Raw genomic sequence first — 15,325 nt, 5'->3', positions numbered from 1 at the left:
GGGACGAGACAACGATGAAAGCGCGCCGATGGCTCGCGAAATTGCTCGTTTCCATTTACAAAGAGTGGAGTTACGATCGAACGAATATCGCTAGTACCGGTATATACCTTTAGACCTATATATATATATATATATATATATATATATATATATATATATATATATATATATATATATATATATATATATATATATATATATATATATATATATATATATATATATATATATATATATATATATATATATATATATATATATATATATATATATATATATATATATATATATATATATATATATATATATATATATATATATATATATATATATATATATATATATATATATATATATATATATATATATATATATATATATATATATATATATATATATATATATATATATATATATATATATATATATATATATATATATATATATATATATATATATATATATATATATATATATATATATATATATATATATATATATATATATATATATATATATATATATATATATATATATACATCTACGTGCCTTTTGTTCGATCAGGGTCGCGATTATGTGGACGGGGCTACAATCTTCGCATTCGTCGGACTTCTCCCGAACGACAGATAACGTCGTCGAAAAGTCAATGTAAACAGAGCGTTGCATAAGCGGAGAATAGCTTATTGTTTGTTCTACTAGCTTCCCTATCACTAGCTACCGTTACTAGCGTAAACACGAAATTTCGTAGTGTCGAGGTCTGTTCGCTCGGACATGGCCGAAGGTTCAATTTTTTGAAAACGTAAGGGAAATAGAAGATACGATCTATAGAACGAAGAAGCAGTAACCACGAAACGGAAAGAACGTAACTGGAATGTACGGTTCCCGCGGTGACTGTAAAAAGCTAACTGGGTAGGAGGTAAAATTAAATTCAGATTGAAAGTTTAATTTTTCGAGAAGCTAGCGAGCACTCGGGTATCTGGAAGGCAAGGAAAAATGTAACGTCGTAAAACAAATAAACAGTTCTTGTATTAGATCGGATAGAAAGCAATTATTTTCGCATCTCGTCCGCGAAGCAAACTGAGTGAAAAGTAATTACATCGAGGTTGAAATTCAATTTTTTAACGACGTAACACGTCGTAAAGAAAATGGGAAACCTAATCCGTCAAATAGAGAAGCAGCTCGTAAATCGAAAAGAGCCTAACTTTGACGTACGGTTTCCGTGGTAACTGTAAAGTTAACCGGATAGCGGATAATTGGATGGAGATTGAAATTTGAGAAACGAGACAATTCCTTCCTTCCTTCCTTCCTTCCTTCTGTAATTGATAGAAACCACCCTGTCTTCGCTCAGTCTTCGTCGCCACGACAATTTCGTATACCGATGCAATGACAAACGTGAACAATTCGTTCGTAATTCAAACTCCACTCTTTATGATGACGAGAAATACCGATACGATGATCGGAAGCGTTTAGAAACCGTTCGCGATTCAAGAATCGCTTTTTTATCGCGGTGAAAATTCCTAAATATAGATCGATGCGATGTTAAAAATTCCGTGAAAAATTTAGCTTCGATGTGGATGTAACATCGGAAAGAACGAGAATTCGCTGGTAATTCGAAATAAATTTCATTGCGAGAACCTGTAACGGCGATTTACGAACTCGGAACGATCACGTTTACGTTCATACTCTACATTTCGCGCGAAATTAGCTTCGAACGATCGTATCCTATCCGATGGCGCCGAGATGCGTGTGTAATCGCGTGAATGAAAGGGAGAAAGATGAAAGAGAGCGTGAAGAGCGACAGCGTGAGCGAGATAGTGGCGTGAAAGAGAAAAATGGTGAATTCGAATGGGTCATTGATAGAGAAATATAGCGATCGGGATAGATCAGAAAAGGAGAAGAAATGGCAGATAGAAGCAATACGTCGAGCACGAGTAGTTTAACGTTACTGGCGATGCCGGGCGCCAGTCCCGACGGTGGGGCCAGTCCTCGAAGGGCCGTCAGTCCCTTGCTCGAAGTCCGTAGGCCTCACTGCACCCTCAACTGCGAAACTTGCAACGCCTTCTTGGAGGATTTGTACAGGCACAGTAGGTTCAATATTTACCATTCGCCTTTCGTCTTTCGCTGACATTTTTTAACTGTTTTCATCTCCCTTGATGATTCTATTCGACGTGGTTCGCTTCTCGAACCTTTCCCACTGTTTCACGCGTTACTTGCACCTGCTCTTTTGCATCTTTGGCAAGAGAAATACATATATATATACACACGAAGTCATTCGGTTGTAACAACGCGAGCTGTGGCGAGAGTCGTTCGACCAAGAAAGACTCGTTTCACTGAAACGGACAGCTAAGTAGTAAGAGGAGCGATCGAACCGGCACGACGGTATACTACGCCGCGTGTCATAACTACAACCATCCAAAAGTTTCGACTTTCGTGTGGTGTGTATATACAGTGGCCGACGAAGAAATATTTGAACACTCGTTCTAGAGAAAATTTTGATGTACGTATTACCCGAGTTACGTGAAACGCTTGAAGATCGTGCAAAAAAGGACACGATTTTTTCTTTCTCGTGTGCGAACAATTTTAAAGTCGAATATCTTATCGATCGATCGTACATCATCGGAGCGGACTTTTTATCAAACTATGGGGTGACAAGTGTTTACGCGAAAGATGTGATTGCTCTACTCTTTTAAAAGATATTCTTCCCTAAAGTATCGACTTTGCGTTTATTTTATTCATAAGAGGTCTGACTAACCGGATTCTGTCGCATCCTATCCATGCAGTTTATATGGCAATAGAAATCGAACATTTTAGGATGGTTTTATGGTTACAGCTTTGTACGTGTTGCTCCATCCTAAAAATCATCCTAAAATTGTCTATTCTTGCAAGGTACGAAGTACAAGACACAACGCGACGAGATCTGACTGGAAATATATTCGATCGACATTTTCGATGAAAACAACGATTCTCCGTTGGTTTCGTAGTTATGAGACGCGGTGTGTATAAAATCGCGATCGTGAATGAACGAAAACAAATTGTTACGTGAATAATTAACGTGGACGAATCGATGCTCGCGTAGATAAATAAACCGAGTGAAATTGGAATTCGTGATTGTGTCGATGATCGAGTTGTCGTCGCAAGCTTGTCCCTTGCTCTGTTTCAGAAATCGTGGAAGGAGTGAAGAGAGCCGGAGGTTCTCCTTTGAGGCCTGCGATCGACGAGTCTGCCGTCGAGGAAGAAGTAAGCGAGTCCTTCTCGACTCTTAAACTTTCCAAAAATTCCAGCAATAACGCTCAAACGATTCCGTCGTATAGGTGGCTACTCTGATGAGGCGATGTTGGGCGCAAGATGCCGCGGATAGACCTGATTTTCCCGCGCTCAAACAAACTATACGGAAAATTAACAAGTGAGTAAGGACGACAAGAGAACGTTCCCTTGATGATTCTTCGTCGAAGAAAGCTCGATCCGAACGCAATTGAAAATAGAAGATCGCTAGACGAAGAAAGCGAAAGGAAACGAGGGAGAAAAATAGAAAACTGCGCAGAGGAAATTTAATACGGATATAATCGAGAACTTAATGAGACGTGGAAAAGCGTAAAGTATTTACTTGACGTTAATACGGGAATAAAATATTAACGTAATGGTAATATAAAAATCGACTAAAATAGACGTCAAGAGATAGAGTAGATATAGACGAGGAAAACGTTTAACTTTATTAGGTAGAGTATGTACGAGAAAGTGGGCGCTGCTTACGAGATTTATTCGAGGCACGAAGACTAGGAGACGTTAAGACAAGTAGTATAAAGCTCTCAGTTGAGGATTATTTTTAAACGTACAATCGGATAAGTAAAATTCTACCGTGTAAGCAATTTAATCTTCGCAAGCTGTGAACGATAATTTTTTAACGTGACATTTTTATTACGACGTCGAACCTGTAAATTGTTTACTAAGAATGCGATCGTAAATGTAAACTAAGAATGTAAGAATCCGAACGAAGCGATTAATAATTCTCGAGAATTTTAATGTTTGTCTAATAATTGGACAGATTTATCTCGTTCCCTTTGTGTCTTAATGCTTATGGATGGGGATGTACGTTCTCTGGTTTTTCTCGCCCTCGTCAGCTACTCTTCCAATATTGACATAATTGTCAGCTCTCGTGTCGAATCACGCTACAGTCGCTAGCGATATTCTTTTCCTAAAAGTGTTTGCGAATTCACATAGCGGAGATTCTTGGATACAAACCTTTCTTCCTTTGCTAGGAATAAAGTAAACGAGGGTGGACAAACGATCAGCATTTGTCGCGGCAACGCGTTAAAATAAGATAGGGATTATTTGGGTCAACTAAGATTCAACGGCTTAAGATTCAACTTTGAACTTTGCACAGAATAATAAAATCCGTTGTATATCACCCGACACTACTAGTCTGTAATAACGGAAGAATAAGAGATATATCGTGTATTTTAGCTTTAGCAAGAAAAGATATCAGAAGCGAGACGATAATTCAGATAATTCTATGATAGAATTCTGTAATCACAGAGGTATTATACAAGGATTAATAGAGTAAATGAAATAACTTCTAAAAATACACTCTAGAAGTAATACACACGTGCTCCTGAATATTATGATAATCGCAATTAAGACTACCAACGTTGATTCAACAAACGTTTTACCTTCTAACAAATATTTTTTATCGAAATAAAATTCTCGCAGAAAATGCGATATATTTAGTCGTTTAGCACGCCACGAACAACTAATTAAACAGACTATCTTCAAGTATACATCGGCGGAAACTTGTTCACGATCGAACGTAGCGAACTCGAAACGAATTCCAACCCGGCGCTTAAACTTCTCCAAAACTAGCGATACTACGAAGTCTATTTTGAAAAATACACTGTTTTGCTGTCACTGCCTTATCGCTGGCTCGGGCAACGAGATAACAATTAAGGACTTGTTCGAACGACGAGCAGAGAAAGAATTCTATCTCGTTGCAGAGACTACGAGAGCAGCAACATCCTCGACAACTTGCTCTCTCGTATGGAACAATACGCAACCAATTTGGAGACTCTGGTAGAGGAACGTACCGCGGACTACTTCGAGGAAAAACGTAAATGCGAGGAACTCCTTTATCAGTTGTTACCAAAGTAAGTAGAATCGTTGATATTATTCGCAACTCGTAGACCGCGTGCACGTGGCATGCGTACAGACAGAAGGTTGCGCTTAGATCAATCGGTAGCCTTTCATAGCGCTCCACTTTACGATCTCGCTTCCATCGATCGCTTCTATCTGCAGTACTCGTAGATTTTTTTAAACGAAATTTCCAGATCTGTCGCGTCCCAGTTGATACTCGGCCAAAGCGTAATAGCCGAAACATACGACCAAGTGACGATCTACTTTAGCGATATCGTAGGATTTACGAAGCTCTCCGCAGAGAGTACGCCTCTTCAAGTGGTGGATTTACTCAACGATCTATACACGTGTTTCGACTCCATCATCGAGAACTTTGACGTTTACAAGGTGAAGTTACAATTTTCTAGTACATTCTGCAGCTTGGAATCTCGATTAGCAGCAAAAGGATTATGCGGAGGACGATACCTTGCAAGAAAGATCGAGCAACGAGAATAGAAACTAAGAAACCTTGTTATACTTTTAGCTTTTTCTGTCGTTTGAGATAAGTGACATTTACACACGTGGAAACAAAGTTACTCGATTCAGTTCAGATGTTTACCATTCTGTATACGAAGATATCGTCATCGATCGTCCTTTCAATGTCGCGTAGATTTGTACGTACGATGATTACTATCGAATCGAATCGTGTAGTGAGACACGACTCGATGTATTTTCTAGGTGGAGACAATTGGCGACGCTTATATGGTAGTGTCAGGATTACCGGTGAGGAATGGAACGAATCATGCCAGAGAAATTGCCAGGATGAGCTTAGCCTTAAGAGATACCGTGATGACGTTTAGTATACGTCACAGACCGAACGAGCAATTGAAACTTCGAATTGGAATGCATACTGGTAAGATCGAAATATCTCCGTAGCTTGTCTTTTTCCTTCGCTGTTCTCTGCGCAAGATGAAATTTAGCATTTATTTAACAATACCGGAAAATATAATATCGGCCATGCATTCCTTCGTTCGAAATCATTTTCAAACGTGTTACTCCATCGATAAAAAATTTCTCCAAACTTCTTATTTTCTTTCTTATTTCTTATTTCAAGTATGGGCACGCTAAAGTTTCTCTCAGAGTCCTTTTACTCGTTTAAATAAGAGTAACATTGAAACATACATACTCTGGAACCGCAATATGGTTGATCAGTATTCATAAATTGATATGCTGCAAGTTGTATACTATGCACGTGATTGCATGTTGTCGCAACTCGCATATTAAACATTCGTAGACGCGTGTATGAAAGACTGGTCGCAATTTCAGGACCTTGCGTGGCTGGTGTAGTTGGCTTGAAGATGCCCAGGTATTGCCTATTCGGCGACACTGTCAATACCGCATCTAGGATGGAGAGTAATGGAGAAGGTAATTCGATAGTTGTACCTTTTTCAAGATCAATCCTTTCCATACGGATTTCATTTTTTTAATTAGAGTTTCTTGACAAATACATTAATTATAATTTTGACTCTTGTACAGTTAAACAATAGCAAAAAGGTTCATCCCAATATTAATACATTTTCTTTACTCGTAGCTCTAATGATCCACGTTAGTCCAAAAACGAAGGAAATCCTGGATACTTTTGAAACTTTCGAGCTCGTTTGTAGAGGCGAGGTTACTCTGAAGGTAAGGCTTTCGACTAATCTAAGAAAGTGAGAAACACGCGTCGAAAAACACGACGAGAGGTCACGATTCGTCTTTCAATTTTCAGGGTAAAGGCACGATGACCACGTACTGGTTGATCGGCGAAAAACCAGTGAACAATATTCAACAGCCAAGCGTTTCCTTATCCTCGCCGGCAACAACAGTGACAGCCATGACAACGATCGCGACCACAAGTACTCCGATCTCAACAACGATCGACCCTCCGCACGAAGATGTTACAAGCTTGTCGTCGCGTCGACCTGATCCAGTAGTACAACCAAAGATACAAGACATTCGATCCTTGCAATCCTCGCAACAGAATTGCCAGGATCAAAATCGTCGTACAGTTCAGAAAGGTCTCCAAGAGCAACAACGATCGCAATCGAACCAGCAGAAGAATCAACAACAAATTCCTCATCGACAGCAAATCGCAAATCAACGCGAGGCTTCGACGCAAAATCGTAAGGGAGGCAGCAACGAGGGAAATGGTGGCGACAGTGGTCGCGGTGGTAGCGACGAAGGTGGTGGTGGTGGTGCCGGTGGAGAGTGGAACAACAATAACAGTGGTGGAAACAACAGTGGAGGCGCGTTTGCGACGGGAAACGGCGTGGCGAGCCGCGGCCGTACGATAGGTAACGGTTCGTTCGTGGATGGTTCGCCGTCTCGGAATCGTTCATCCGTGAGTTCGACATCGAGCAACGTCGTGTCTCAAGGGCGGCGTTCTTATCAAGCCGGCGAGAGCGTGCCAAATCACACGGAAAGCGGCCCAAACGCGCCGCTCCTCGTACCCACGACACCCCCCTCGCGAGTCTAGTTCCGTTCCCCTCGATTCTTGTACCACACTTTGCGATCTCTCGTCGAGAAGTCGACTTCATCGTAATACGTGTATCATCGTTTCGTGTAGACTAGCAGCTAAGCATCCTCCGACGATCGGCGATTCCGATCGAAATTTGGGTCCACACGTTCGAAAGAATATCTTTCGAAGTAAAAATGAACATTACGGGAACACGATCGTTATTTATTACGTGGAGGGACGGAGGGAGTTGCGCGGAGGGATGTAACGTAGGTGGAAGCGATATAGTAGTAGTAGTGAGCTCGTAAAGCGAAGCGTTAAGTAGGGGGTCACTAATTGATCTAGCCGCAGCCGAGGTCGTATAACTCGATTGTACAATTGAAATCAATTTCTATTATCGTTAGCAGTTCACTTAGAGCTTTTAGAATAGAAGTTAGGAACGAGTTACAGTAGAACCTCGTTTATCCGTATTTCGTTTATAGCTGCGAGTTAGTGCTCTGCTAGAGATATACGAAGTTACGACTTAACTATTATTCCAACTATGGCAGAGTATAAGTTTAGTTATATATGCGTGTATTTCTATAGCGAACACAATTATGCGATCGTTTGTTTGTATTCATAAGAAATTTTACGTGTCAAAGATGGAACGCGATTCCTGACTTCCGAACGTTAGGGTCGTTTAAAAGCAAATTATAAGTCATGTGATCGGGCTATTTGTTATAACATTAACAAGTTCTACGAGAGAAGTCCCTAAGCTATAACGTGTAACTTGTCAATTTACAAATATTATTAGTTGTTAAATTATCGACGAACAGGGTCCTGCTTCTGTTATAATTATCCAACTAATAGCAAGGACCGAAGGGAACGGCTAGTAAACTTCTATTACCGGAGCTGTTCGATTATTTGAACTATTTCAGCTTTTGATCCATTTCAATAAATTGGGTTCTACTGTATAAGCATTCTTCTTTTCAAGGAGACAAATTATCGTTAAAATATACTACGAAGGAAGAACTGATTCATATTCTACGGCCTAAATAAGGCACTAACAAGTACATGCTTATGTCAACGAAACTTGAAAATTTTATCTACTGACCGACTTTGCTATATCGCTTCCTTTTACTATACATACATACACAACATACTACGTATACTCTGTCCTCCCGATGGAAAAGCGAGAACCATCCAGTTCCTCGCGTGTGAAAGTTCGTCTCTCTCCCTCCCTCTTTTCCTGCCATCACTTTCCCCTTCTTTCCACCCTTCTCCTCCTTTCGATCCTCCTCTTCCACCCTCATCCCATTCTCTCTCTCTCTCTCTCTCTCTCTCTCTTTTCCAGATATCCGCTTCGTATTTCGACGGATAACGTCAACACATTTCAAGGACCAGCGCTTTCAATAGAGAAACCATTAAAGTCTAAAATGCGAGACACGTCGTAAAACGGATTATTTTTGCGCGTGCGCGGAAATCGATCGAAAAGCCAAAAGAGGACAGCAACGGCAGAGGGGAGTGGTCGTGAGTTTTGAATTGAAAAGAAATTACGAAAAGGGTACATAGGAATGTAACTTTGAATATTAGAAAAATCGATCGAATACTTTGTCTTCCGCGTTCCCTTCAGCGTAGCATGTATCCTATCGCTATTGATTTTCGTCGATTCGATCGAAACACGTCCCGTTAGAATGTAGTAGGCACCCTCGGATCGAACATTTCGGAGAAGACGAGCGATCAGAGTGGAAAATAATGGAGGAAGAATGTTAAAGTATAGACATAATGTTATACGTTTGCAAAAATGGAAATTTTACGCGCACATGTTTCTATGTTTGATGAAAACGAGCGTATATTTAATATACGTATACGGTATGCCCGATTCGAAGGAGGCCACCTATTCGTCTTCTGGTTTCTTAAAAAACCTCGTGCGCGTCTACGAAGTTCGACAAACTGCATACGAACTCCGCGAAACTAAATTCGGAATACCGTATACAGAGCATACGTCCTTTGATACAAATTTAAATTATATTCATGTACGCTACTGGCCATAAGTATCGAAATATGTATTCGTTACGTTTCTTGGAAAATTCTAACGAATAGATTGCGGATTTTTATATATCCATGGAAATTCAAAGGCGTATAATACGCACAGTGTGCAAAAATATATAACATATACGTGGTATATACTCATTAGAACATTTACTGGTCGAAGCAAATCTCTGCTTAGATTCCATTTAATTGGTTTCGTACAAAACGCGAATGTGCATACAGTATTACCAATGAATTTTAATCCATGTACTATTTTATATTATAAGGCACGTATAACACGAATGAACGACTAAACACAGTTTGTACTAAATGTCAATGGGATGTTTTAATATTTATGACTGGTAGCGTAATATACTCTTTGTATGCTCTAAGATGCCGAAGATAATTAGGTGACCTGTTTTAGGCGTGACACTCTATGTATAATGATTCTCACACATAAATCTACATATATAGAGTATCTCAACGCTTCATAGCTAAGCTTTGTGTAACATTTTCTACTGGATCGTATCCATAGAATACACTGACAAAGTTTGGTTGTTAAACTCTGGGACACACTGTATACGTACGCATGAGCGCGCATTCACGCATACACATATATACATTTATGAAGAGTTGAAGTTATAAGTATATCGGTGTATATAAAGGAAAAGAGAGGCTGGACCTCGTCGGAAAGTCAGTTATCAAATAATGGAGATTCAATCGTGGAATCTTCCAACGCTTACTCGTCATGCGAAAATCGGTCGCATAGCGTCGTGCACGCGCGTGGCTGCTTATATGCGCGTCCACGCCATAAAAGAAAGTACATACATATAAAAATTGCGGCCACACACGTCCTAAGAATCGAATTTCTCTCTATTCGTGTCAATCTCTTTTTGAACGATGTAACAATCGATATTCGGAAAATAAAATTTCTTCGTTTCCACGCACGATACCAGACTCCTCTCCGATTCGTGTCCCTGTACGATCGACGTAAGGAATAAAGAAACCAAGCAAGAAAACACGAAATCTGTCCTGACAGCAGCAACATATTTCACGATTTTAAAACATCCAAGGTAACTAAAGTTTTACCTTTTCCTTCGTGTGGTCTTGATAATTAGTTTTCTATCATTCCGCTGCTTTTCAACGTTTCAAAGTTTATTGATACAAAAACTCTTAATTATTTCAGCTATTTAGAAACCTGGGCTGCTTAAATTTTGATTTTCGCATCGTTATTTACATCAACATCCGAAATTTTACGAGTTAAGTCGTTAATCTTTTTAAATTAAAATTTCTCTGATGTGATATCTTTATCTTAGAATCTCCTATTTTTTTTTTTTTTTTTTTTTTTTTACATATCACTTAGATCTTAGATTCCAGATTCCAGATTCTTAGATTAGATTAGGCTTCTATCGGAAACGAGCCATTTTTACATTTGCAAAAATTAAAACCGACCAAACCGAAGTTGCTTTGTCTTTCGTCTGGACTTGTCTTAACTTTTAATAATTTTAGTAATTTCGTAATTATAAAGGGACACTCGTTTAACAAATTAAATGCGATCCTAGGCTTAGAATACAGCATTCTCGAATATCCAATCAAGATAGGAATTGACGCGTGTGTATATTCCAGGACGTCCAGGTTCTCCGCATCGAATACCCCAAGATACTATTCCGATGTTTACCCATCTGCCATTTGCAAGCTGATGAAGGAGTGGTCCACCGGAGTCACCCTGTACGCGAACGTAGTCATTGGCCGGAATATTAGCTTTGTTCCTGATCGTATCAAGGTCTCTTACATACCTGACAAGCGTCGCCTCCGCCGTTGTAAGCGCCGGCGCAAATCGTCGTATTAGCAATTCGTCGAGCGAAACTGCTCGTACATTTACTCTGCGGCCATACCGGGACCTCGACTTCCATCAAAACCGGACTATAGGAGCCTCCGTAGTAGCGTGCGCCCCAACCTAAATTTTTAACCATCGATTGTAATCCCGATGCGTCTCTTGTATCAGCTTCGACAATGATCGTATTTTTTTATATTCTTTATACTTCGCGTATTTTTGTTAATCCGACGAGACAATATGGTTTATTTCGAATTATTTCGAAGCTTACCCTCGACATGAATTTCTATGATTTTCTAATACGTTGTAAAACTCAACATTTGGAACAAATTTCTGCTTTCACGAAAATGTCCAACTCTCTTGTAACAGTTCCTAAGATACTCGTGAAAAATTATCGGTACGGCTATAGTGAATTCAGCATATAATTGCGCGTCCGCCGCAGCGTAGGCGTCAGTATCGAGACACTTAAAATAACACTTAATCCAAGCCTGTATAAACTATAAAAAAAGAGATAAGAATCAAGTTTGAATTCACTGAGATAAGAATTCGCTGCAGTGATACCGGCAGTTCTTCGCGAATATCTCGGAAACTAAGAGAGTGCGACGTTTTCGTGAGAAGAGAGAGTCGTTCTAAATTGGACTTTACGTGTTCAAGAATCATCGAAACTGGTGTTTCGAAAATAATGTAAAATAGCGTGGAGAACAGCTAACGGGCACAGCGAAAACGGAAAGGATACCTGTTATAACTGCGTCCTTGTACTCGAACGTTTGACCGATTGGTGGCAGACACACGGGCCAAATATAACTGTTGAAGACGGTCGGTAGATACAGTTTCACTATTGCTATGTCATTTGCGAAAGTGTCAAGAATAAAGTCTCGATGTATACGTATTTCGGAAATCGTGAAATCCACGGCTCTCGTTTCTTCGCTCGTCGCGAAATCGTATTCTCCGAGCCTGACTTTGATGTCCTGCGGTCCAAATCTGACCCAACAAAAGGGAAACTTTAATTAACATTATGCCTTTGTACTGAAAACCAGGAAGATGAAACGCGAGGAAGAGGTAAAGGAGAGAACGTTCCGTTCAGAACCATATGGAGAACTGGTCAGGTTCTTGACTATCTTTAGGTTTAAGAAAATATGAGATCTTGTACACGCGATCGTAGCAATCAACTAGTTGCCGAAGATCACCAAAAAAACACGAGTAAAATTAGCCAGTTTCCTATGATAAACGACGTACTTTGAATCGATATATACGTTCACGCTACGAACAACTGTGCTGCAGATCTGCCGCGTAAAAGCAATAAAAATAAGTTATCGATGGTATCTCGATGCATTCATAAAGTCGTTAAATAATGTAGCCGACATTTTTATAACATCGAAGAACGTTATGTTTGTATTTTCTTACATCTTTAAAAAATATACGGAACGTTCCTTTTTATGGCCATCTTGTAAGATACATCGATGGTCTTCGCATTACCATATTGAGTAAAATTCCTAATCTACGGGACGAAAATTTACCTGTAAACGCAGTGGGCAGCAGTTAAAACGTGTCTATCGGTGACGAGCACACCGCCACAATAGTAAGCGTTATTCGTCGTAAGAAGAGCCACCATCCAGGGCCATTTCGTGGGATCGGCCGGTCTACCGCCCACCAACTTGCTTTGACTTTTCAATGTAGTTCCGCATCCTCTCAATGCCGGATTTTTAGGCCGAGACGTTGTCGTTCTATGCTCGCCCGACCAAACGATTCTCACCTCATTTTCTTTCTTATCGTCACTCGCTGAAACGAATAGCCAGCTATTACCACTTCGTCCGTAAGTTATATTCCAGTGGAAACGAATTTGTTTATCGTCCTCTTAACAATTTAAATTATCAACTTGCATATTTCATATGAAATCGACAAATGTGCCAATACTTACGATACGACGCGTGCCCTTTGTGCTCGACAGATCGTTACATACGTACCAGCAATCTGCGGAAGAGTGTCGACAAAATCCTCGTCTACCATAGAATTTGTACGCGTTTCGTTCCCGTGTCTCGAGCAACAAATGCCTGTGTATCTGTTTCGATTCCATTAGATTCAATCCGATTCAAACTTTCACTCAGGGAAACGAATTAAACACTTACGTTTGGTCGATTACGCACGAGTGATTTATAGCCAGCGTAAAGTTTGAACCATACTCATGAGATAAGCACCGTTTCAAGTGCTCGCAGTGACCCGATTCGTTGTTCAATCCGGCACACTTCGAAGACGTCGGTACCTATGTAAATGCAAATTCTCTTCTGCTTAAGCTATCACGTTTTACATTTATCTTATGACTACGCTGCGGATATTTATGTATCTGCAAGAAATATAAATAGCGAAAATGTACAAACTACACATAATGTGCAAAAATATGGAAGATTTACGAAGTAACGTATTTATTATAATATTTAGAGGATGTATAAAATCTCATTTTAGAATTCATTTTTTTAATCGTGTTTGCGAAAACGTATAAAAAAATGCATAAACGTCCGCAATCTAATTATCGTTAAGTTTTACGTACCATTCCAGTTGAAGAGGCTCTTTGGTGATGGATATGCTCTGCAAAATCTATCAATGACAGAACAAACGATCAACGATAGCGATCGGAGGATGTCCAGAACAGATAAATCTATTTGCAACCAGTGCTTCCGTTTATGAACAAAACAAAAAATTTTCTCTCTAGCACACGAATCTATGTTAAGCATTTATGCTACGAGCTTTCTCGTTCGTCAACTAGCATGAGCTGGGATATACACACGGTTCTTTCGTAGAAACCCGTCTGTATCCGTATCAATTTTTTAATCGGATTACCATTTGACTAGAAAATGTTACAATCTCGAAATTTGAAAGTAATAAAGTCAAATTAACTTTAATTTGGTCGAGTATGGTTCTCGCAAATATAATATAAATAAATATAATACAATTTATTATCGTGAGATGAAACCTGAAACGATGCGAGACAGAAAAGTTTAGAATATTGCTAATCGAAGAACTTATTATGAGAATAACAGGTTAAAGAAATATCATCGAAGGAAACAGTGTCTTTAGGAAAAGGAAAAAGTACAAAGTAACTTACCTGTCGTGTTTTTGCCATAGCTGGAAGATCGAGCAAGTGACATTGCGCAGAAAACGCAAAAAAGAAACGTTAATTGCATTAACTTCTTTCGAATTTCCATCTCTTAGCTTCTTCTTAATTACCAACTGCATCGACGAAAATGATTTGTTTGCTAGAACGTCAGAGAGTACCGTGGTAGAGATCGAATGAAACAGCCAAAACGAATAGCAGACGTTCTCTTATATACACGTGCATATTGCCTAGGCATGCAACCCGCTATACACTTGAGTCTCTCGTTTGTAGAAACCGAGGCGCTACGCTGTCTTGATGTGATTTCTATCAATCAATTTCGATCATAAATGTTAGACCGTATAAATTCTGTGTTACGATTGTAGATAAGGTGCGTAAAATTTACTTTTCTTTTCTCCTCTTGCCTTCCTTTCCTCTTTTTTCTTCATACCGCCTAATGTTGTTATAAAGTTAAAAGCAAAACATTCAAAATTCCTTGTACCTATCTGGATTGATAATATTTTGATTTAATTACGTCGATGATTATGAAAATGGTGTAAGTCTAAAACTTAAAGTAGTTCAAATTCTAATTTATGTTACGTTATATCAAGCAAACTTACAATAATGTGCAAGAACTTTTGCACAAAAGATATTTGACTCCAGTTATATTTATAGTCACTGTCACAATTAAGGAAATGTTCACAGTGTGCGATATTTTAATTTCTCGCGCCGATTTTAATTGAGAAGAAATCGTGCCTCCTCGAGCAATCAGCAGTCAGCCAGGCGAGGTTTTGGC

General features: G+C 39.3%; 2 protein-coding genes across 8 annotated transcripts in view; one reads left to right on the top strand and one right to left on the bottom strand.

Annotated features, from left to right (window-relative positions):
- LOC100742253 (atrial natriuretic peptide receptor 1-like) overlaps positions 1 to 10,554 on the top strand; it is a 37,737-nt gene extending 27,183 nt beyond the window's left edge. For all 7 annotated transcript variants that reach the window (XM_033319030.1, XM_012381704.3, XM_012381703.3 and 4 more), the window contains 8 exons: positions 3,161 to 3,237; positions 3,312 to 3,403; positions 4,989 to 5,138; positions 5,319 to 5,511; positions 5,842 to 6,016; positions 6,430 to 6,528; positions 6,695 to 6,786; positions 6,872 to 10,554. In XM_033319030.1, coding sequence (XP_033174921.1) covers positions 3,161 to 3,237; positions 3,312 to 3,403; positions 4,989 to 5,138; positions 5,319 to 5,511; positions 5,842 to 6,016; positions 6,430 to 6,528; positions 6,695 to 6,786; positions 6,872 to 7,618 — 1,625 coding nt within the window. In that variant the 3' untranslated portion in view covers positions 7,619 to 10,554. The remainder of the gene's footprint in view (positions 1 to 3,160; positions 3,238 to 3,311; positions 3,404 to 4,988; positions 5,139 to 5,318; positions 5,512 to 5,841; positions 6,017 to 6,429; positions 6,529 to 6,694; positions 6,787 to 6,871) is intronic.
- On the bottom strand, positions 9,056 to 14,679 carry LOC100741816 (proclotting enzyme-like). The gene is made up of 8 exons (XM_012381573.3): positions 14,542 to 14,679; positions 13,987 to 14,033; positions 13,568 to 13,701; positions 13,406 to 13,500; positions 12,959 to 13,220; positions 12,178 to 12,422; positions 11,404 to 11,564; positions 9,056 to 11,333 (listed from the first exon to the last, which is right to left on the bottom strand). Exons 1-8 carry the CDS (start codon positions 14,639 to 14,641, stop codon positions 11,172 to 11,174), a joined length of 1,206 nt encoding a protein of 401 aa, XP_012236996.1. The 5' UTR covers positions 14,642 to 14,679; the 3' UTR covers positions 9,056 to 11,171.
- Between the last annotated feature and the right edge of the window lie 646 nt (positions 14,680 to 15,325).

Source organism: Bombus impatiens, unplaced genomic scaffold (assembly GCF_000188095.3).
Source record: "Bombus impatiens unplaced genomic scaffold, BIMP_2.2 scf_0135, whole genome shotgun sequence".
NCBI classification, from domain to species: domain Eukaryota; kingdom Metazoa; phylum Arthropoda; class Insecta; order Hymenoptera; family Apidae; genus Bombus; species Bombus impatiens.
The sequence above is the reverse complement of the archived record's forward strand: the minus strand, read 5'-3'. Positions and strand labels throughout refer to the sequence as shown.

Bases quoted from the DNA above. Each gene is read 5' to 3' on its own strand.
- LOC100741816 (XM_012381573.3), bottom strand. From the start codon at position 14,641: ATGGAAATTCGAAAGAAGTTAATGCAATTAACGTTTCTTTTTTGCGTT. The intron at 12,423-12,958 runs GTAAATTTTCGT...TTGTTGGGTCAG, and splicing joins GCTGCCCACTGCGTTTACAG to ATTTGGACCGCAGGACATCA. The intron at 11,565-12,177 runs GTATCCTTTCCG...TTAAAAATTTAG, and splicing joins CAAGGACGCAGTTATAACAG to GTTGGGGCGCACGCTACTAC.